The sequence below is a fragment of the Bos javanicus genome, chromosome 10 (genome assembly GCF_032452875.1).
Source record: "Bos javanicus breed banteng chromosome 10, ARS-OSU_banteng_1.0, whole genome shotgun sequence".
Taxonomy (NCBI): domain Eukaryota; kingdom Metazoa; phylum Chordata; class Mammalia; order Artiodactyla; family Bovidae; genus Bos; species Bos javanicus.
This window is the reverse complement of record NC_083877.1, coordinates 73,716,752-73,733,287: the sequence shown is the minus strand read 5'-3', so window position 1 is coordinate 73,733,287 and position 16,536 is coordinate 73,716,752. Positions and strand designations below refer to the sequence as shown.

The window sequence follows — 16,536 nt, the reverse complement described above, 5'->3', positions numbered from 1 at the left end:
TGCTCTAATGGCTTTAATACAGACTGACTAACAAGATACTACTGAACAGAGACATTATGGGTGGTGGCACAGTTAGAGACTAAAAGGAGTGAGAGTCCAGATTTGATTGTAGGAGCTGACCTTTTCCACCAGCTTGGCTGGCTCTTCACCTAGTGCTGACAGGTGAGGCCAGAGTCCATTGGCTCATGCAGTCTGTGGAGAACAGGCTCACTCACACTCTACCCTACCCCCATCTATTTTACCTTCTTGGACTCAAAAGGCTGGAATTTCAACATTTCCCTGACTCAGCATTTCCCAGACTCTCTTGCAGCTAGAATTCTAGATATAAATTAGATTCCTCTAATTAGATGTGATTGCGTGAGATCCAGCAGACAGTAGTGAGGCAGAAACCATCTTCCCACCCTTTATTAAGCTGTTTCTGCTAACGAGCAAGATCATTAAATGTGAGCTGATTTTTCAGCAGCATTATTCCAAGGTTCAGTTGCTAGTTTCTTGGGTACTGAGAGGCAGTTCGGGCGGTTGGCAGCAGCAACACTTTTATTCTGGCTTCCTGAGCCCTGGACAGCCACTATGGGGTATGTTTTGAGTTGCTCTTTCCAGGGGGTAATCTCAGAAGGTTCCCTAGTGAGTCAGGCCTGGATTGCCCATGTCTTCTTACTCCACCTCCTCTGCCATCAACAACATAACCACTCACATTTCTTGCATGCTCACTATGTGTCAGGCACTATGCTAAATGTTCTACATAAATCATTTTATTTAAGCCCCAAAACAACACATGAGGAAGGTATTCTTACTATTCCTTTGTTCCAGATGAGTTTGCTGAGGTTCAGAAAGAGAGGTAAAATGTATAGGATCAGAGCAAAGCTACCAAGTAAATGAGCAGAGCTGGAGTTAGATCCCAAGTCTGCCTGGCTCCAAAGACTGAACCCTGCCTCTTTAAAGTATTTGAAGGCCTGGGACTATTAGCAGATTTTAATTGTTCATACATGTTATGCTGCTGAAAAGACATCATTCTTTTCCCTTTAATACACTCACAGAGGCCAGCCTGTTTTGTATCAAGATTCATCCAGGTATCAGAGAAGCCTTCAATTTAATTAAATAGAAAAGTATTTGAAAAATCCAGAGGTATCATTTGGTAAAAATTGTCTAAATCACACCAAGATCATTTTTATTCACAAGTTACAGAAATGAGATGAAAGCAGACACAACCTTTTGCCTGCCTCTGGGAGGACCAGAGCTGGGGGTGTAGGCGTGAACTTACCAGGTGCTCTGTTCACAGCGAGGTTTCGGAAATGGCTGCCTTTGATCATCTCCACGGATAATCGCCCCGTTGTGGCATTGTATGACAGCCCCACCAACAGTTCTGGCGCCCCTCCATGCGACAGCGACTGCGTGGATGAACCACTATCACTGTGAGACACTGCAGATGGGCTGAGCGGAGACTCTCCACTCTGGAGGGGAAGAACAACAAAGCATCCATTGGCCCGGCTGCGCGCCTCTCCCATACAGAAAGCCGGTATGTGTGGCGAAATTGTGGCCCCAACCTCCACTGCTGCCAAAGATTACTAAGGGCGCACTTGGTGTGAATGATAATAGGGCCTGGGGAGCGCAGTCCTGGATGGGATTCCCTGCATTATTAGCTGACATATCTGTTTCAAGCGCTGTCTCCATTCACCCTCTCCTCTCCAAAGACAAAATGGACAAAGATGTTATTACTAGTGTAAATCAAACCCAGAAAGATACATGGAGAGCTAAGAAGACATTTACTATAGACCCAAATTCCCTCCTGTGCAATTTGTGCTTAAATGCTTCACATCCACCCCAGGCATGAGTTCAGCTTCTGTTTTCTGCAGCTTCTTGAGGAATGCAGCAATATAGGAGGCATTTTGCCTTCACCAGAAAAGAAATGACCGCTGGCTACCTACCACCCCATAGAACATTTGGCCCCCAGTTCTGCTTTTTAAGGTTGTCAGGAATACAGCAGATGCTACATTTTTTTTTCTTCCTATGGAAATGAATTCTATTGAACAGGAGCACTTTTACAACTGCTTAGTAAGCAAGTTGACACAAGGACTGTGTGTCTTAGAAACCTTAGGCACCAGCGGAGCCCACACTTTCTGTCATATATTCGTGTATTGCTTCTCCAAAGCATCTGCCCCTGTGCACCAGACATGCCGGGAGGAGGAGAGCAAAGATCAGGACACTGACTCTCACCCAAGAAGCAGCAGTGGGAATGGGCTCTGCGGGCCAGCAAGCCAGCCTCCTAGAGCCACCACCTCCTCCATCAGAAACATGTGCATCAGACTGTGACAAGCTAGAGGGGCGGAATAGGGTGGGTGATGGGAGGGAGGTCCAAGAGGGAGGGATTCATGTTGATGTATGGTGGAAACCAACAGGACATTGTAAAGCAACTATCCTCCAATTAAAAATAAATTTTAGAAAAAGAAACATGTGCATTGGACTCTGCTCAAATCTTTCTTCTCAAAATCTGAAATTGTTTCCTAAAATTTCTCATCAGGAACCTCGATAAATAAATGCACTGAAAGAAATCAAATATTTCTTAACATCTTAGGAAACTACCCTATTTAAAAGCCACAGGATCCCTATAGAGCCCACAGAGGTTTTCATAGAACATAATTTATAAACTTGGAGAAGGAAATAACAACCCACTCCAGTATTCTTGCCACAACAGAGGAGCCTGTTGGGCTACGATCCAAAGGGTTGCAAAGAGTCGGACACTACTGAAGCAATTTAGCACACACAATTTATAAACTACAGGGCAAGGCAGTTTTAAGAGATGCCTTATAGTCCCTGCTGTCTGGATGATGATAATCCCACAAGGAGATACTTGCTTAGTTTGGGGTGAGGGCCACCCCATCCCCTGGGCTTGTGCAGAAGTGTCCACTGTGACACCTGTCACTGCACAGCTTGCCTCTCCCCTCAAATCCTCAGCCTTATATTATAAACCCCTCAGTCTGTCACAGTGCATTGTCCAGTGCTTAGCTGATAATCACGCTCAACAAGTAACAGGTAAATGGGAGGATTTTTACTTCAAGGTTCTTTCACACAGCTCATTTCCCCTACTCAGCTCTGTGCCCCCAGCACAAAGCACAGGGTCCGACACAGAGTTACAGGGGTGGGAGCATCCCTGTCTCCATGCTTTATGATGCAGGACTCCTCTGAAGTCCCATGACTTCTGTTCCCCAGGATTTAAGACACACTCTACTCTGAGCTTAGGGAAAAAAGAGGGATTTGAACAGAGACAAGAGAGGGAAGCCTGATGTGCTGCAGTTCATGAGGTCTCAGAGAGTCAGCCATGACTTAGTGACTGAACCACAACAATAAAGATGTGATCTAGTTTATGTCTTAAAGTCTCTTTCTGGTCCCCAAGCTAGAAATAGTTTATAGGGGACAAAGGTGGAAGCTGGGAGATAGGAGGAGGCCATTTCAATAATCCAGCAGAGAGTCAGGCTCTGGTTGGATTTTTAATAAAAAGCCAGTAGGATTTCAGATGGAGAGAAGTCACAAATGACTTCTAAGATTTTGGACCTGAATGCAAAGCATGAGATTGTCTTTAGCCAAGATGGGAAGACTGCAGGTAAATAGATTTGTTGCTGTTTAGTTGCTAAGACTCGTCTGACTCTTGCTACCCTATGGACTGCACCCCACCAGGATCCTCTGTCCCTGGGATTTCCCAGGCAAGAATACTGGGGTGGGTTGCCATTTCCCCCTCCGGGGATCTTCCCAACACAGAGTTCAAACCCACATCTCCTGCATTGACAGGTGAATTTTTTGCCACTGAGCAACCGGGGAAGCCCAAAATAGATTTTGTGAGGCAAAAATCAGGATTTTGAGTCTAAAGATATGAACTTTGAGACATCTATTAAAAATGTAAGTGGCTGGATCTCCCATCAGCACAGTCTGAACTCTCTGGCTCCTTTCTTCTTCCTCAGACAAGTCAAGCCCCTTCCCACCTGCTGGTGTCTACATATACCAGCCCCTCTGTCTGGAGACTCTGTCCACATGGCACCTAGGTTGGCTCCTTCAGTTCCTTGTTTTCTATGTCATACCACCACCTGAAAGACAATTTTTTGACCCTTCAAAAGAAAATACAACCTCTGTCACCCTCTACCCTGGCTGTCTATTGTCGCCCTCCTCCACCAGGTTGTAAGGCACCACCTGTTTTGTTCACCTTGCAAGGGCATTCCCTATTTTGTTCCTTGCTCTGCCTATGTGGCACCTGACATATAGCAGGTACTCATAAACATTTTGGAATGAATGACTGATTGGCCCAACAGCCCAAGGTAACTACCTGATCTTTTATGTGATTTTTAGAAGGAGAGCCTCACACTGGATGATATATATATAACCCACAGGAAGAGAGAGTTACTTGTTTATAGATATAAAAGCTGTGCTGTCTTATTCTGAAACCCAGGGACATAGAAGATGGGCATGTGGAAGAAGCCCAGTCTTATAAATGGAAGATCTTAGAAGTGGCTGGAGTTCAGGGCTACTCTACAGCCTACTCAGGCACACTTGTTAAGAACCTCACTTTGAAAGCCCCATCTCTGAGATTCATCATCAGATGTATCTCATATATCTCTGAGATGTACACTGGGGTCAGGGCAGGGGGATGGGTGGTAGAACCACTTATCAGCTAGTGAGAAGGCCAAGAAATCTCTCGCAGTTTCCCTGTGTCCTCCTTTACTCTGCTGCTGTCATGTCCAAAAACAGATAGGGATACATCCATCAGGTTATAGGGGCTATGGGCACACACACACACAAATAAAAACCCCATTGTACCATGAAGTGCAAAGCATGGTGCAAAGGATGAGATGGGCAAAATGGAAATTAAATTAAGGGTGTCTGAATTCACAGGCTGAATATACTACATTAAGGGCTGACAATTCCAGATCCTCCAACATAGCACGTCATTAGCAGCAGCATTTAACATACTCACACTGATATTACTTCTTGGCTCCAGAACAAGAGTCACTTTCATTTCCCCATCTTGGTGCAGGTGGCTGAGATAGAAGAGCCTCTCACCCATCATTCTCTCCCGGGTCATCTTGCGGGCAGCATACAGGCGGAAGCGGACCGCACAGGCAGCCACATCTCTGGGCTCCAGCTTGGCGAAGGTGACTTTCTCCTTGAAGATGGGGTTGGACCCTCTCTGTATGCTTGTCCTGCCCCTCTGTTTCTTTGTGGGCAGCAGCACCATGTGCACTTGCCAGGAGTTGACGCCACTTCGGTCCTTATCCGGGAGGCCCTGTGCTCTGACAATGGTCACTGTGAGCTTCTGGCTGGCAGCTCTATATTCAAAGATGACATCCAGGTCACCGCATTTTGAGATGGGCTCTGGGACCCCAGGTGGCACCTGAAAATTGGTTCCGTCCTGTTCCTGTTGTGGACAGAGGGAAAGATTAGAAATGGAACAATGCCTAATGCATCTTGGAGAGATGGTGCCCCTCTATGCTTCTTCAGAACCTCACACTGGTAGCTTATAACCTCATACATTAAAAAGATCTGTTTCCTGGTCTCTCCATCGGACTGGGAGTTCCTTGAGGGTACAGCACCAGACATATGGTGAGCCTTCAAAGCATATGAATGCTTTTGGAATGAATGAACAAAGTTTTTACAATTTGCAAAGTGCTATCATTGAAACCAATTGAAATACTAAGTCTAAAATTAGTTAATTAGGCAACTGCCAAAAGCTAACTTTTCCTTAAGTTCCCAGGAGAAATGATTCTGCCTGGGCCTGTGCTCTCTGAACCAGGAGCCCCTGCAGAGAAGGATCCTAGCAGGAGTCATGGACAGGTGAGCCTTTAATAGATTGTCTATCTACATGGTGGAAAAGGTTTAGGATAGAGTTTCTCAAACATTCTAGTGGACTTGAATCATCTGGGAATTCTGATTCAGTAGGACCGGGAGTCAGGTCTGGGATTCTGCATTTCTCAGGTCGCAAGGAAGTCTCAGCTAGTCTCCAGTCACTCTTGGAGTAGGAAGGGTTTAGGAGGGCATCCCCTGCAGCCATTTAGCAAATACAACGCTGGGCTTGGGGACAGAACACCTGGGTTGAAATTAAAATTCAACATTGAATAGCTTTTTGGCCCTGGCCAAAAGCGTCATGCTCTCTGTACCTCAGCTGAAAAATGAGCATTAAGGTGCCCGCTTGATAGAGTGTCATTCTGAGGTTTTAATGTGCCAAATCGCTTCAGTCGTGTTTGACTCTGTATGACCCTATAGACTGTAGCCTGCCAGGCTCTTCTGTCCATGGGATTTTTCAGGCAATAATGGAGTGGGTTGCCATGTCCTTCTCCAGGGGATCTTTCTAACCCAGGAATTGAACCCATGTCTCTTATGTCTCCTACACTGGCAGGCAGGTCTTTGCCACTAGCATCACCTAGGAAGCTGTGGGAAAATACTCAGCTCAGACAAGCCTCTGTAGATATCTAGTCTCATCACTGAACTGATGCTTATTTCCAATCATGGCCCCTTGTTATGAAATATCACTTTTAGACAGCAGTTCACCTCAGCCAGTCAGATTCAATGACCTCACTGAGAAAACTGAGCTGAATCACATTTGCAATAATGAACCACCCTCGAACAAACTATTACTAATGTCAACATAATTTGATTTTTTCCTCTGAAGGCATGCCTCTTACTCATGACTAAATTTTGGTCTGATTCTCACTGTAAATAAGAATCAGTTCTTCTTTATGTAATAGAGTATCAGCTGTGCTAAGATAAAGAACTCTTGTATTTTTAGATCAATATGTACACACTGCTGTTTAAAATGGGTAACAATCAGGGTCCTGCTGTACAGCATGGGGAACTCTGCTCATGTTATACAGCAGCCTGAAAGGGAGGGAGGTTTGGGGGAGAATAGATACCTGTATATGTATGGCTGGGTCACTTGGCTGTATACCTAAAACTATTACAACATTTTTAATTGGCTATACTCCAATATAAAATTAAAAGTTTAAAAAGCAAAGAACTCTTTATTTTTAAAAAATATAATAACAGACCTCAAAAATGCATGTTCATCAACAAAACTTACCCACAGAATTCAGGTGAAAGTGCATGGTTCTCCGGAACGAGATATTGTTAGGAATCCCAAGTCTACCACATACTACCTCTAGGACACTGGGCAGTTATTTAATCCTTCCCACTTCCTGTTTTAATCAACAGTAAAATGGAGATTATACCTACTTTACAGGGTTGCTGTGAAAATTAAAGAACTTGACACCTAGTAGATGTCTAATAATTGCCCTCTCTTTTAAAACTCACGTTAGTCTACCAAGAAAACTTGGGCTCCTTGTTTAAGGGAAAATTTAGGCTTCTTACATTTTTTCCTCTGAGCATGCATTCATGTGTGAGTGTTTCTATTCAGAGGTACTTAGTTTCAAGTGATAAAAGTGGTTGCTATAGAGACTTTTGAATACAACTGACTAGTGTAGATATAATATTAGAAGCGAGTCTCCAAGGAGTTATGCCAACTCAAAAATCAAGTCACAGTATTCTGTTAAAACTTCCATCTATTTTAGCTTACCCTTGATCATCTCTACATTGCTTGCTGGACCATAAGGAATAATAGTTAACACTCACTAAAGCCCTTCCTTACACCAGGTAGCACACTAAACCCTTTATGGACGCAAAGCCCATTCTTATGCACTTCAGACCTTCTTGGCCTCTTGTTCCTTCTTCCCTACAGGCTGGTCTCTAAGGAGCTTATGTCTGGCACAAACCAACAAAGTCTTTCCTCTGTCCCACACAAGGTAACTCTCAACTCTCACTAAAGGCCTATTCGTTGATGTCAAGGCTTGGAAATTTACAGAATACTTCTTGGCACCCATGAATATAAAGTCCAGAGTATGTGGGGGGTTCATGCCCCATGCAGTAAATTTTTCTCCCCTTGGACAGATGTCCTAGGACTAATTTCTACAGTTTCTTATAGTATAGTTGCACAAGATCAAGTCAGGAGTCACATTTAGTGGTAGACAACTGGATTATACACTCTCATACTGGCTCTCCCTTCCCTGTATCACTTCCCTTGCCCCTCACTCTTGATTCCTGGGACTGCATGTCCTAACAAAGTAAGCTGTACTTTTGGGAAATCCAACTAAGAAGCATTATCTTTTTAGATATGCATATTAACTTTTCATTAACCTAATAAGATAGGTTTTCAATACCCTCATTTTGGGAGCGAGTGGAATAAAGCCTTAGAATGCCTAAATAACTCATTCTTTGCCCCCAAAATCATATGCTCAGCCAAAACTACCCAAGATTTGCCAGTATTAATGCTCAAAGTCCCAAATCTCATATGAAACGATGGTGTCTACCTTCCTCCCCCACAAACCTGTCACTCTAACTACTTATATGCATAGTAAGTGTGTGAGATGAAGAGGAAATAAGATAGGAGATGGGAGGTGGAAACACACACTACTTTGAATTTCACATCCTTTTAAGCCTCTGCTCTTGATATTAGCTCACAGTTCCTAGCTTTGTCATCAATGTCAATGCCAAGGTAAAAATATCTAGTTAATGAGCATCTCCCCACTTATCTACCAGGCTCTGCATTCAGATAAGCGTTCACTCCATCTGCAGCTTTGTGCTGAGGTCCTGCGGAAGGGTCTGAAATAATTGTCCTGAGAATCTTGAATCAGACACAGCTCCAGGCAACAGCCAGACTCTGGATGAGGACAATCCAAGCTATGGCTCATGAAAAATGGGCTTTGTGGTCCCTTCCTGGGTTGATCTGAGACCAAGATTTGTGAAGGCTGATATTTTCATAGCAAGTAATTATTTCAACACACTCTACCTATCACCAGGCAACTAAAGGCACTCCTCAGGTGGGTACTGTTAATACAGCTAATCCATCTGACCTTCCTGCAAGGTAAAAATCTCTTCATTTTTATCCCCATTTGGCAGATTTTAATTAACTTCTCAAGGCCAATCAGTTAATCAGTGGAAAGCAGAGATGAAAAGTAGGACAGCCGCCTCCCTGTGCGCTCAAAATCACCAACCACCCTCCCATCATTGTCCCTGCCAAGCCTTGGGTCTGCAGGAAAAAGTCAATGGCCTTTTCCAGCAGAGAAAGGCAATGCTTGCAAAAACCATCAGCCTAACAGGTAGGCACACTGCATAATCGGTTTCCTTCTGAGGCAAAATAAATGATCCCTTTGGCTCTCATATCCTGGGTTTTCCTTTAAGATGGGAACACTTGGGCCACATTGGCAAAACCCATGAAGATTTAAAGATGTTTCTATCAAACTGAAAGCTTTTCTGTTTTAACAAGTTACTGTTGATGTCATCTGTGTGGCCCAAAGTAAACAACCCCACAGTGTGTTCCTGATGCCAGATACAAAGGGGAAGAGAGGCTTCTTAATACAGCTAAGAGGTAAATAAATCAATTCTTAAAAGGCGAGCTAAGCCTGCAAAAGCAGGCATTTACAGGAACTGCCTCCACACTGCATCTGAGGTTCTACTGTAGGAGCACCAAATTACAGTTTTTGTCTCAAAATAGATAGGAGGTTGAATGGAGCACACAGAGATGTCTGGGTATTTTTGGAATCTGAGAACATTTAGTGCCCTCAACACCCAGTCTTCTATTGAAGCTCCATGAGGCAGGCAAACGGGAGGTTGCCTGGAGAAAGTGATTCCAAGCCCAGTGGTACGGTTATCAAGGGGACAGACTGTCAATAGGCAGGTAAACAGTTCTGTTTTGTTTATGTGGTGAGAGAGCCAAAAAGAATTGTATTTTTAAATGTTGAATGTTAGTGTGTGGGATTTGATCTGATTCTTGGCAGTAAACCAGTAGGAAGCAGACTTTTTTTTAAATAAAATGTATACTATAGATAGCTTTGAGGGTCTCTATATGAAGGCTTTCTTTTAACCAGCCACAAACCACGTATCTGAGTTGCCATCCCTGGATTTCAGCAATACTCTACACAGAGTACACATATCCCTGTGTCATCTCCTTATGCTTTCTCTATGTGCTCCAGTACCTTAACAGTCAGGCTTTGAAACATAATTTTCTGTGATTTTTTTTTTCTCCTCCTTGACGAGCATTTGGTGTGTATGACAGTCCAGGTTCTAATAAGAGATTCATCCTGTTTATTTTCTCAGGCAGACTGATGCTAACAAAATCCATCTGCCCTTCTCCTTCCTCTATTCACACAAATTTGTATATAACTACATGAGTTATTTTATCAACATTAATTTCAAAGTAGGTATTAGACATATTAAATATTAGAATATTTAATATCTCTTAAAGTCATGCAAGGAGATCAAACCAGTCAATCCTAAAGGAAATCAACCCTGAATATTAAATGGAAGGACTGATGCTGAAGCTCCAATACTTTGGTCCTGATGCCAAGAGCCGACTCATGGAAAAGACCCTGATGCTGGCAAAGATTGAAGGCAAAAGGAGAGGAGGGCAGCAGAGGATGAGATGAGATGGTTAGATAGTATCAGTGACTCAATGAACATGAATCTGAGCAATCCTCCAGTCATACTTCTGGATGCTTAGGCATATTTGGGAGTAAGTTTCAACTGGAAAAGAAATTAGGCAATGTATATTTTATCAGAGATTTATCCAAAAAGCAAAGTTAATAGACAGAGAGACATGACTGACTAATACCATCTCCTAGAACTTCAGCTCAATTTGGACCTAATAAATATGTTCATACTGTAAAATCTTCATCATAACACCTTGTATAATTTCATTTGCAGGGCCACTGTATTTTTCATTTCATTCCCAAATAATTCTCATATTCAAAAATTCATAATTTAAGATTTGGTATAAAAAAATATAGAGAGACTCCATTTAATTGAAACTATGAAGGAAATAATCCAGCCTCCCTATGCTAAGTCACTTCAGTCGTGTCTGACTCTGTGCAACCCCATAGACAGCAGCCCACCAGGCTCCCCTGCCCCTGGGATTCTCCAGGCAAGAACACTGGAGTGGGTTGCCATTTCCTTCTCCAATGCATGAAAGTGAAAAGTGAAAGTGAAGTCATTCAGTCGTGTCTGACTGTTAGCGACCCCATGGACTGCAGCCTACCAGGCTCCTCCGTCCATGGGATTTTCCAGGCAAGAGTACTGGAGTGGGGTGCCATTGCCTTCTCCGAATCCAGCCTCCCTAAAGAACTAAAAACTCCTTTATATAAAAAAAGAAGCTGATCATTGCTGGGTTCAATCTGCCACCAATGCTTCATTTTCCATTTTGATAGATTTCACTTATATATGATTTTTTTAGTGGCACACATAGGAACTGGGACTTGGTTATCTAAATAAAAAATACATTTCCATTAAAGGCTGTTTAGGTGTTTGTTTTTCAAAGCAATGCTTCCTTTTTGGAAAAATTTTCTTCTTAAAGGGAGTGGAGAAAAGGAGGAGAAGAACGGGGAGGAGAAGGGGAACAACGAACCAGGGGGCAGACAATATTCAAGCAAGGAAAAACAAACAACTTGCCTCTGGACTCCACACAGAGGAGCTGTCAGTAGCATAGGAATCTTCGAATCCCTGGTTATTAAAAGCTGTCTCCATCTCCAGGCTGCCCTCTGTGGACTGCCGGCTGAGGCTATGGACCACGCTGGTCTCTCCAGGAGGTACACCATGGTGCCTGGTGCCCCCCAGCTCACAAGTGGACTGTGAGTGGGCAGAGATGGGATCATCTTCACCATAAGACAGATTCTCAGAATAAGTCAGTTGGCTGGCTCCATCCAAACCTAAATTTGCAAAAAGGAAATTCTTTCAAATGTATTATCATGTTTCATCTTTTTATCTAGAGAAAATGGGCAATAGCAACTACCCCAATCAAGTTTGCTAAAACAAAACCCATTAAATAACATCTGCTGAAACACACTTTCATCTATATGGTGGATAAACTTGGCCCATAAAACCAAAACCCATTAGTTCATTATATAGGATACAAGAAGACTGAATGCTTTATGATAATATGAGCGTATTTAGGATGTACATTATGTTAGAAGGATAAAATAAGTCCAACTCTTCACAACTCCATGAACTATAACCCACTAGCCTCCTCTGTCCATGGAATCTTCCAGGCAAGAATCCTGGAGTGGGTTGTCATTTCCTCCTCCAGGGGATCTTCTGAACCCAGTGATCAAATCCACATGTCTTGTATCTCTTGCACTGGCAGGCAGATTCTTTACCACTAATGCCACTAGTGCCACCTGGGAAGCCCCTGGATTCAGAGGATCTGGGTTTAAAATCCAAGTTCCGTATTAAGAACTTGAACAATTTTTGAACTGTCTTAACCTTTGTTTCCTTGTCTATGTGTGTTTGCTTACTCAATCATGTTCGACTCTTTGTAACCCCATGGACCATAGCCCACCAGGCTCCTCTGTCCATGGAATTCTCCAGGCAAGAATACTGGAATGGGTTGCCATTTCCTCCTCCAAGGGATCTTCCCACCCAGGGATCGAACTCAAGTCTCCTGAATCTCCTGCATTGCAAGCAGGTTCTTTAACCACTGAGTCATTGGGAAAACCCGTCAGAAATTCACTGTGAACATGTGAAATAATATCTGTCTAGCAACCACCAGCCTTTCCATAAATATTAGCCTTGCTTACCTGTCTGGCCTCATCCAGCCCAGCAAAGCCCACTCAGTACTACCACCAAACTCGTAGACATCTGTGGTCTCATTGGCCATGAAAACACCAGCTGTATGTTTTTGTTCACAGCAGTCTTCAAGCCCTCACTCCTCTCCTTTCCTTCTTGTCCATCTGAAGTCCCGACAACTCCCAAATCTTCCCTGACTCGTTTAGACTCAGAGTCTTTCTCAGCCCTTAGTGTCATTCTCTTCTCTCTCAGTGCTCCCTTACCCTGTTCATCCCCTTCCTCTTCCTTGACAACCAGGTTACCCTCAGATAATAAGGAAAAACTGGCAGGGTCTTCCTGTTCTTCCTAAGCAATAGCTTTCACCCTAAATTGCCTCCCACATCCAGAAAGTAGCCAAGGATGTCTTTTCTCTTTGGCCTCTACTCTTCTCCAGTGTCCCCTACTCCCAAGATGATGGAAAATTAGAGATATAGACAGGATTCGTGAGGATGACAAACTCAGCTCTTATTTACACACTGTATAATAGCAGTTGTTCCCACCATTGGTCTAAAAATCTGAGCTAGAACATAAGGTCCTTGAAGCTGCTAAGCAACATCCATATACTGCAGTCTTGTCCATGAAAACAACAGTTGTGTATTTTTGTTCACAGCGGTCTTCAAGCCCTTCCTCCTCTCCTTTCCTTCCTGTCCATCCAAAGTCCCAACAACTCCTGAATCTTCTCTGCCTCCTTCAGACTCAAAGTGGGTTTTATTAAATCTCAAGTAGCTTTCAAGGCTACGCAGATAACAGATACTTGAAACAGCCAGATGTGTAGCAATATGGAGCAGTGTGGACAGTGGTTTAGCAGACAATATTTGACCCACCTACAATAAACACATAAACTTAAAAACACATCATCACCCTCTGCAGACCAGATATAACAATCTTTGGGAAGACTTGGTTTTCAGGGCACAAAATCCAACCCCTCATTTGGGATTTTGCCAAATCATGGCAAGCCATTGAGAAGTTCTCCATCTGCCTTGTTTTTCTTAATAATTCACTTCAGGCCTCTTGGAAATACTCTCATAGGATACCTAAAATCTTGACATTCATACTTTCAGTTATTTGGCAAACACACACACACACACACACACACAAGACCCAGAAAATGATGGAACAAGGGTTATTCCATTTGCAAAACCCTATAACACAAAGCAGAATTTTCTTCTCAGGCTCTAATTAGCCCATCCATTCCTCACATACATGAACACTAAAATGTCCCGTTAAACAGTGGGTCATCCATCAACGTGTGTGGTGCCCAGCAGGATCTCAGCACAAAATCTAACTCTGCCAAGAAATTACCCCCATAAAATTGTCTCATGACTTCAACTCCTACAGTGATAATACTTAGATCAGTAATAAGAGAATTTTCAAAAGCTACATTAAAACCTTAAAAAGCTATTCATAACTGAAAAACATAAGAACTATATTAATGTAACAAACCATTTTCCTTGACAGACAAGCAAGGAATGAATTAGAAAGGCAAATCTGGGGGACAAGTCAAGTTGCAAGGAGGGGGAAGGGTTATTCACTGTTACATAAAGCATCTTCACATGCTTTAAATTAAAGAAGGTCATGTCACCTTAAACATATACAGAAAAGTAATCGCCTGTTGTTGAGAAATGTATCCTGGCTTCTTAGAAATTATAGAGCATAATTGTGTCACATCAACCATATTTATTTTATGAGAGGAAATTTTTTAGTCCATATCCCACTTTGATGGAATATAAACCTATTATCCTTTTATGCTTTCTTTTCTACTACAAGACCCTTCCCTCCATCACCCATACTTTGGCCTACCATTCGTGATGGTCAATTTTATGTGTCAGCTTGGCTATAGGCCTCAATTATTCAATTAAGTGCTAATTTAGGAGTTGCTATGAAGGCATTTTGTAGATATAATTAAAGTTGACTTTCAGTAGAGGGGATTATCCTACATAATCAGTCCCTTGAAAGGCCTTAAGAGGAGAACTGAGGCATTCCCGGAGGAGAAGCAATTTCATCTATAGACTGAAGCTTTAGTTCCTTCCTGAGTTTCAGCCTCTCCTTCTGAACAGTGGATTTCAGAGCTCCCACAATCACATAAGCCAATTCTTTGCAATAAGTCTCTTAAAATACACACACACACACACACACACACACACACGGGATAACTGGCTTGTTTTAAGTGACACCAAGAAGGTAATGATTAGCTACTATGAAACATCTTAAGAACTAAATATTTCACAAACAAAAATAAGGCTTTGGTCAAAACAAACAAAAAGTCCAATAAGTGGGCTATTATTCTGTAGCCCATCTTACATTCATAGAGACCTCATGCACAGCTCCTGATTCAGATCACTTAGGACAAGCCCTCTTTGACATTATCAGGAATACAGTGACAACTAATTCACAATAACACTAAATCAGATATGTGAGACAAGAGAGAACTTAGCTGGAATATGATGAAGGTTTTAAGTGGGTTTAGATCTTGAATTTCACCGGTTCTACATTCTGAATGCACCCTTTAAGTGAAAGAATTGTCTACAATTAAATTTGATCTTGGGGCTTCCCAGGTGGTACTAGTAGTAAAGAACCCACCTGCCAACACAGGAGACATAAGAGATGAGGGTTCTATTCCTGGGTGGGAAAGATCCCCTGGAGGAGGGCATGGCAATCCATTCCAGTATTCTTGCCTGGAGAATCCTAAGGACTGACAAGCCTGGTGGCCTACAGTCCATAGGATCGCAAAGAGTCAGACACAACTGAAGCAACTTAGCATGCACGCATGCAAATTTGATCTTAGAAAAACATGTTTAAGGTAGAGGGGAAAATAGCTAAATAGAGAATAGGAGTTAAAAAAATTCTCTCTGGGGTGCATGCTTAATCTTTTCATTATTCTTTACTGCTGACACAAATTCAATGATCTAAAAATGAACAAAAAGAAATGACACAGAAAAAATCACGCAATAAAAATTACATTAACATTTCCATGGCATTTGATAACCTAAAATTTAGCATGCAGTTAATCGTTCTTATGAAAACTCCTGCTGATTTTCTTCAAAATGTACAGGTAATTCATTCAGTGTAGTAGACTCATTCCACCCTCCGGTAGAGAAAAATGTAGCCTTTCTATCACGATCTGTCAAAAAACTCAGAATCACACCAGTTACGACAAAAGTTGCTGCTAATTCCAGGAAGGTGGAGGGCTAGAGTGTTTGTCAGAATTCTCAGAACAGTGTGTTTGTATAAATCAAAATCTAGACACTTAGGCCTCTGGGAAATGGGGCCATTAGCTTTAGAATTAAACAAGCTACTCATAGGGGATCAACTGCGATTAACTTTCATTAGCTAACATTTGCCCTCTCAGTGGAGAGAGAAGAGTGCTGTGATGTAACAGCAGAGAAAAACCAAACAGGAGAGAGGGTGAGGAGATTACAGAGGGCCTCTGGCAACTGTTACTATCCTTCGGTTACACTGAGTGTTTATCTCTTGGCTTACCTGGGCTAAAAAGACGAGCAATAAAATGCTATGTGGCCCATGTAAATAAGTAAAATTACATTAGATCCACAAATTATTATATTCCTGCTAAAAAATAGGGCTCATTTGTTAATTTTCCTTTCTGCCTCCTTTGTTCTTTTTTTGCCCACTTCATCCATATCATCAAATCAGAAATTTCTTCTCTGTTATCGTCTCTCAGTTCTACACTCTCCTTTTTGTCTTCCTACTACTAAGTGCTGAAAAACAAGGAAGACCAACTATGACCCCATTGGTTGGATGAACCACAGCCCCAGAGGAAAGAAGAAAAAGATTAGAGAACCCAGGTCATTTTAGACCAGGTCACTATGGTAGACAGTTTGACATTTTCTCTGGCTTCTTTCTTTTTTTTTTTTTTTACCAGATACACTTCACAGACTGTTCCCTGTTTCA

The 16,536-nt window shown here is 42.4% G+C and overlaps 1 protein-coding gene across 1 annotated transcript in view; it reads right to left on the bottom strand.

Moving 5' to 3' along the window:
- SYT16 (synaptotagmin 16) overlaps window positions 1–16,536 on the bottom strand; it is a 305,114-nt gene that overhangs the window by 22,377 nt on the left and 266,201 nt on the right. Inside the window, exons 5-7 of the mRNA XM_061429769.1 lie at window positions 11,476–11,732; window positions 4,961–5,401; window positions 1,262–1,451 (exon numbers count right to left, since the gene is read on the bottom strand). Of these exons, the coding sequence (XP_061285753.1) occupies window positions 1,262–1,451; window positions 4,961–5,401; window positions 11,476–11,732 (888 nt within the window). The remainder of the gene's footprint in view (window positions 1–1,261; window positions 1,452–4,960; window positions 5,402–11,475; window positions 11,733–16,536) is intronic.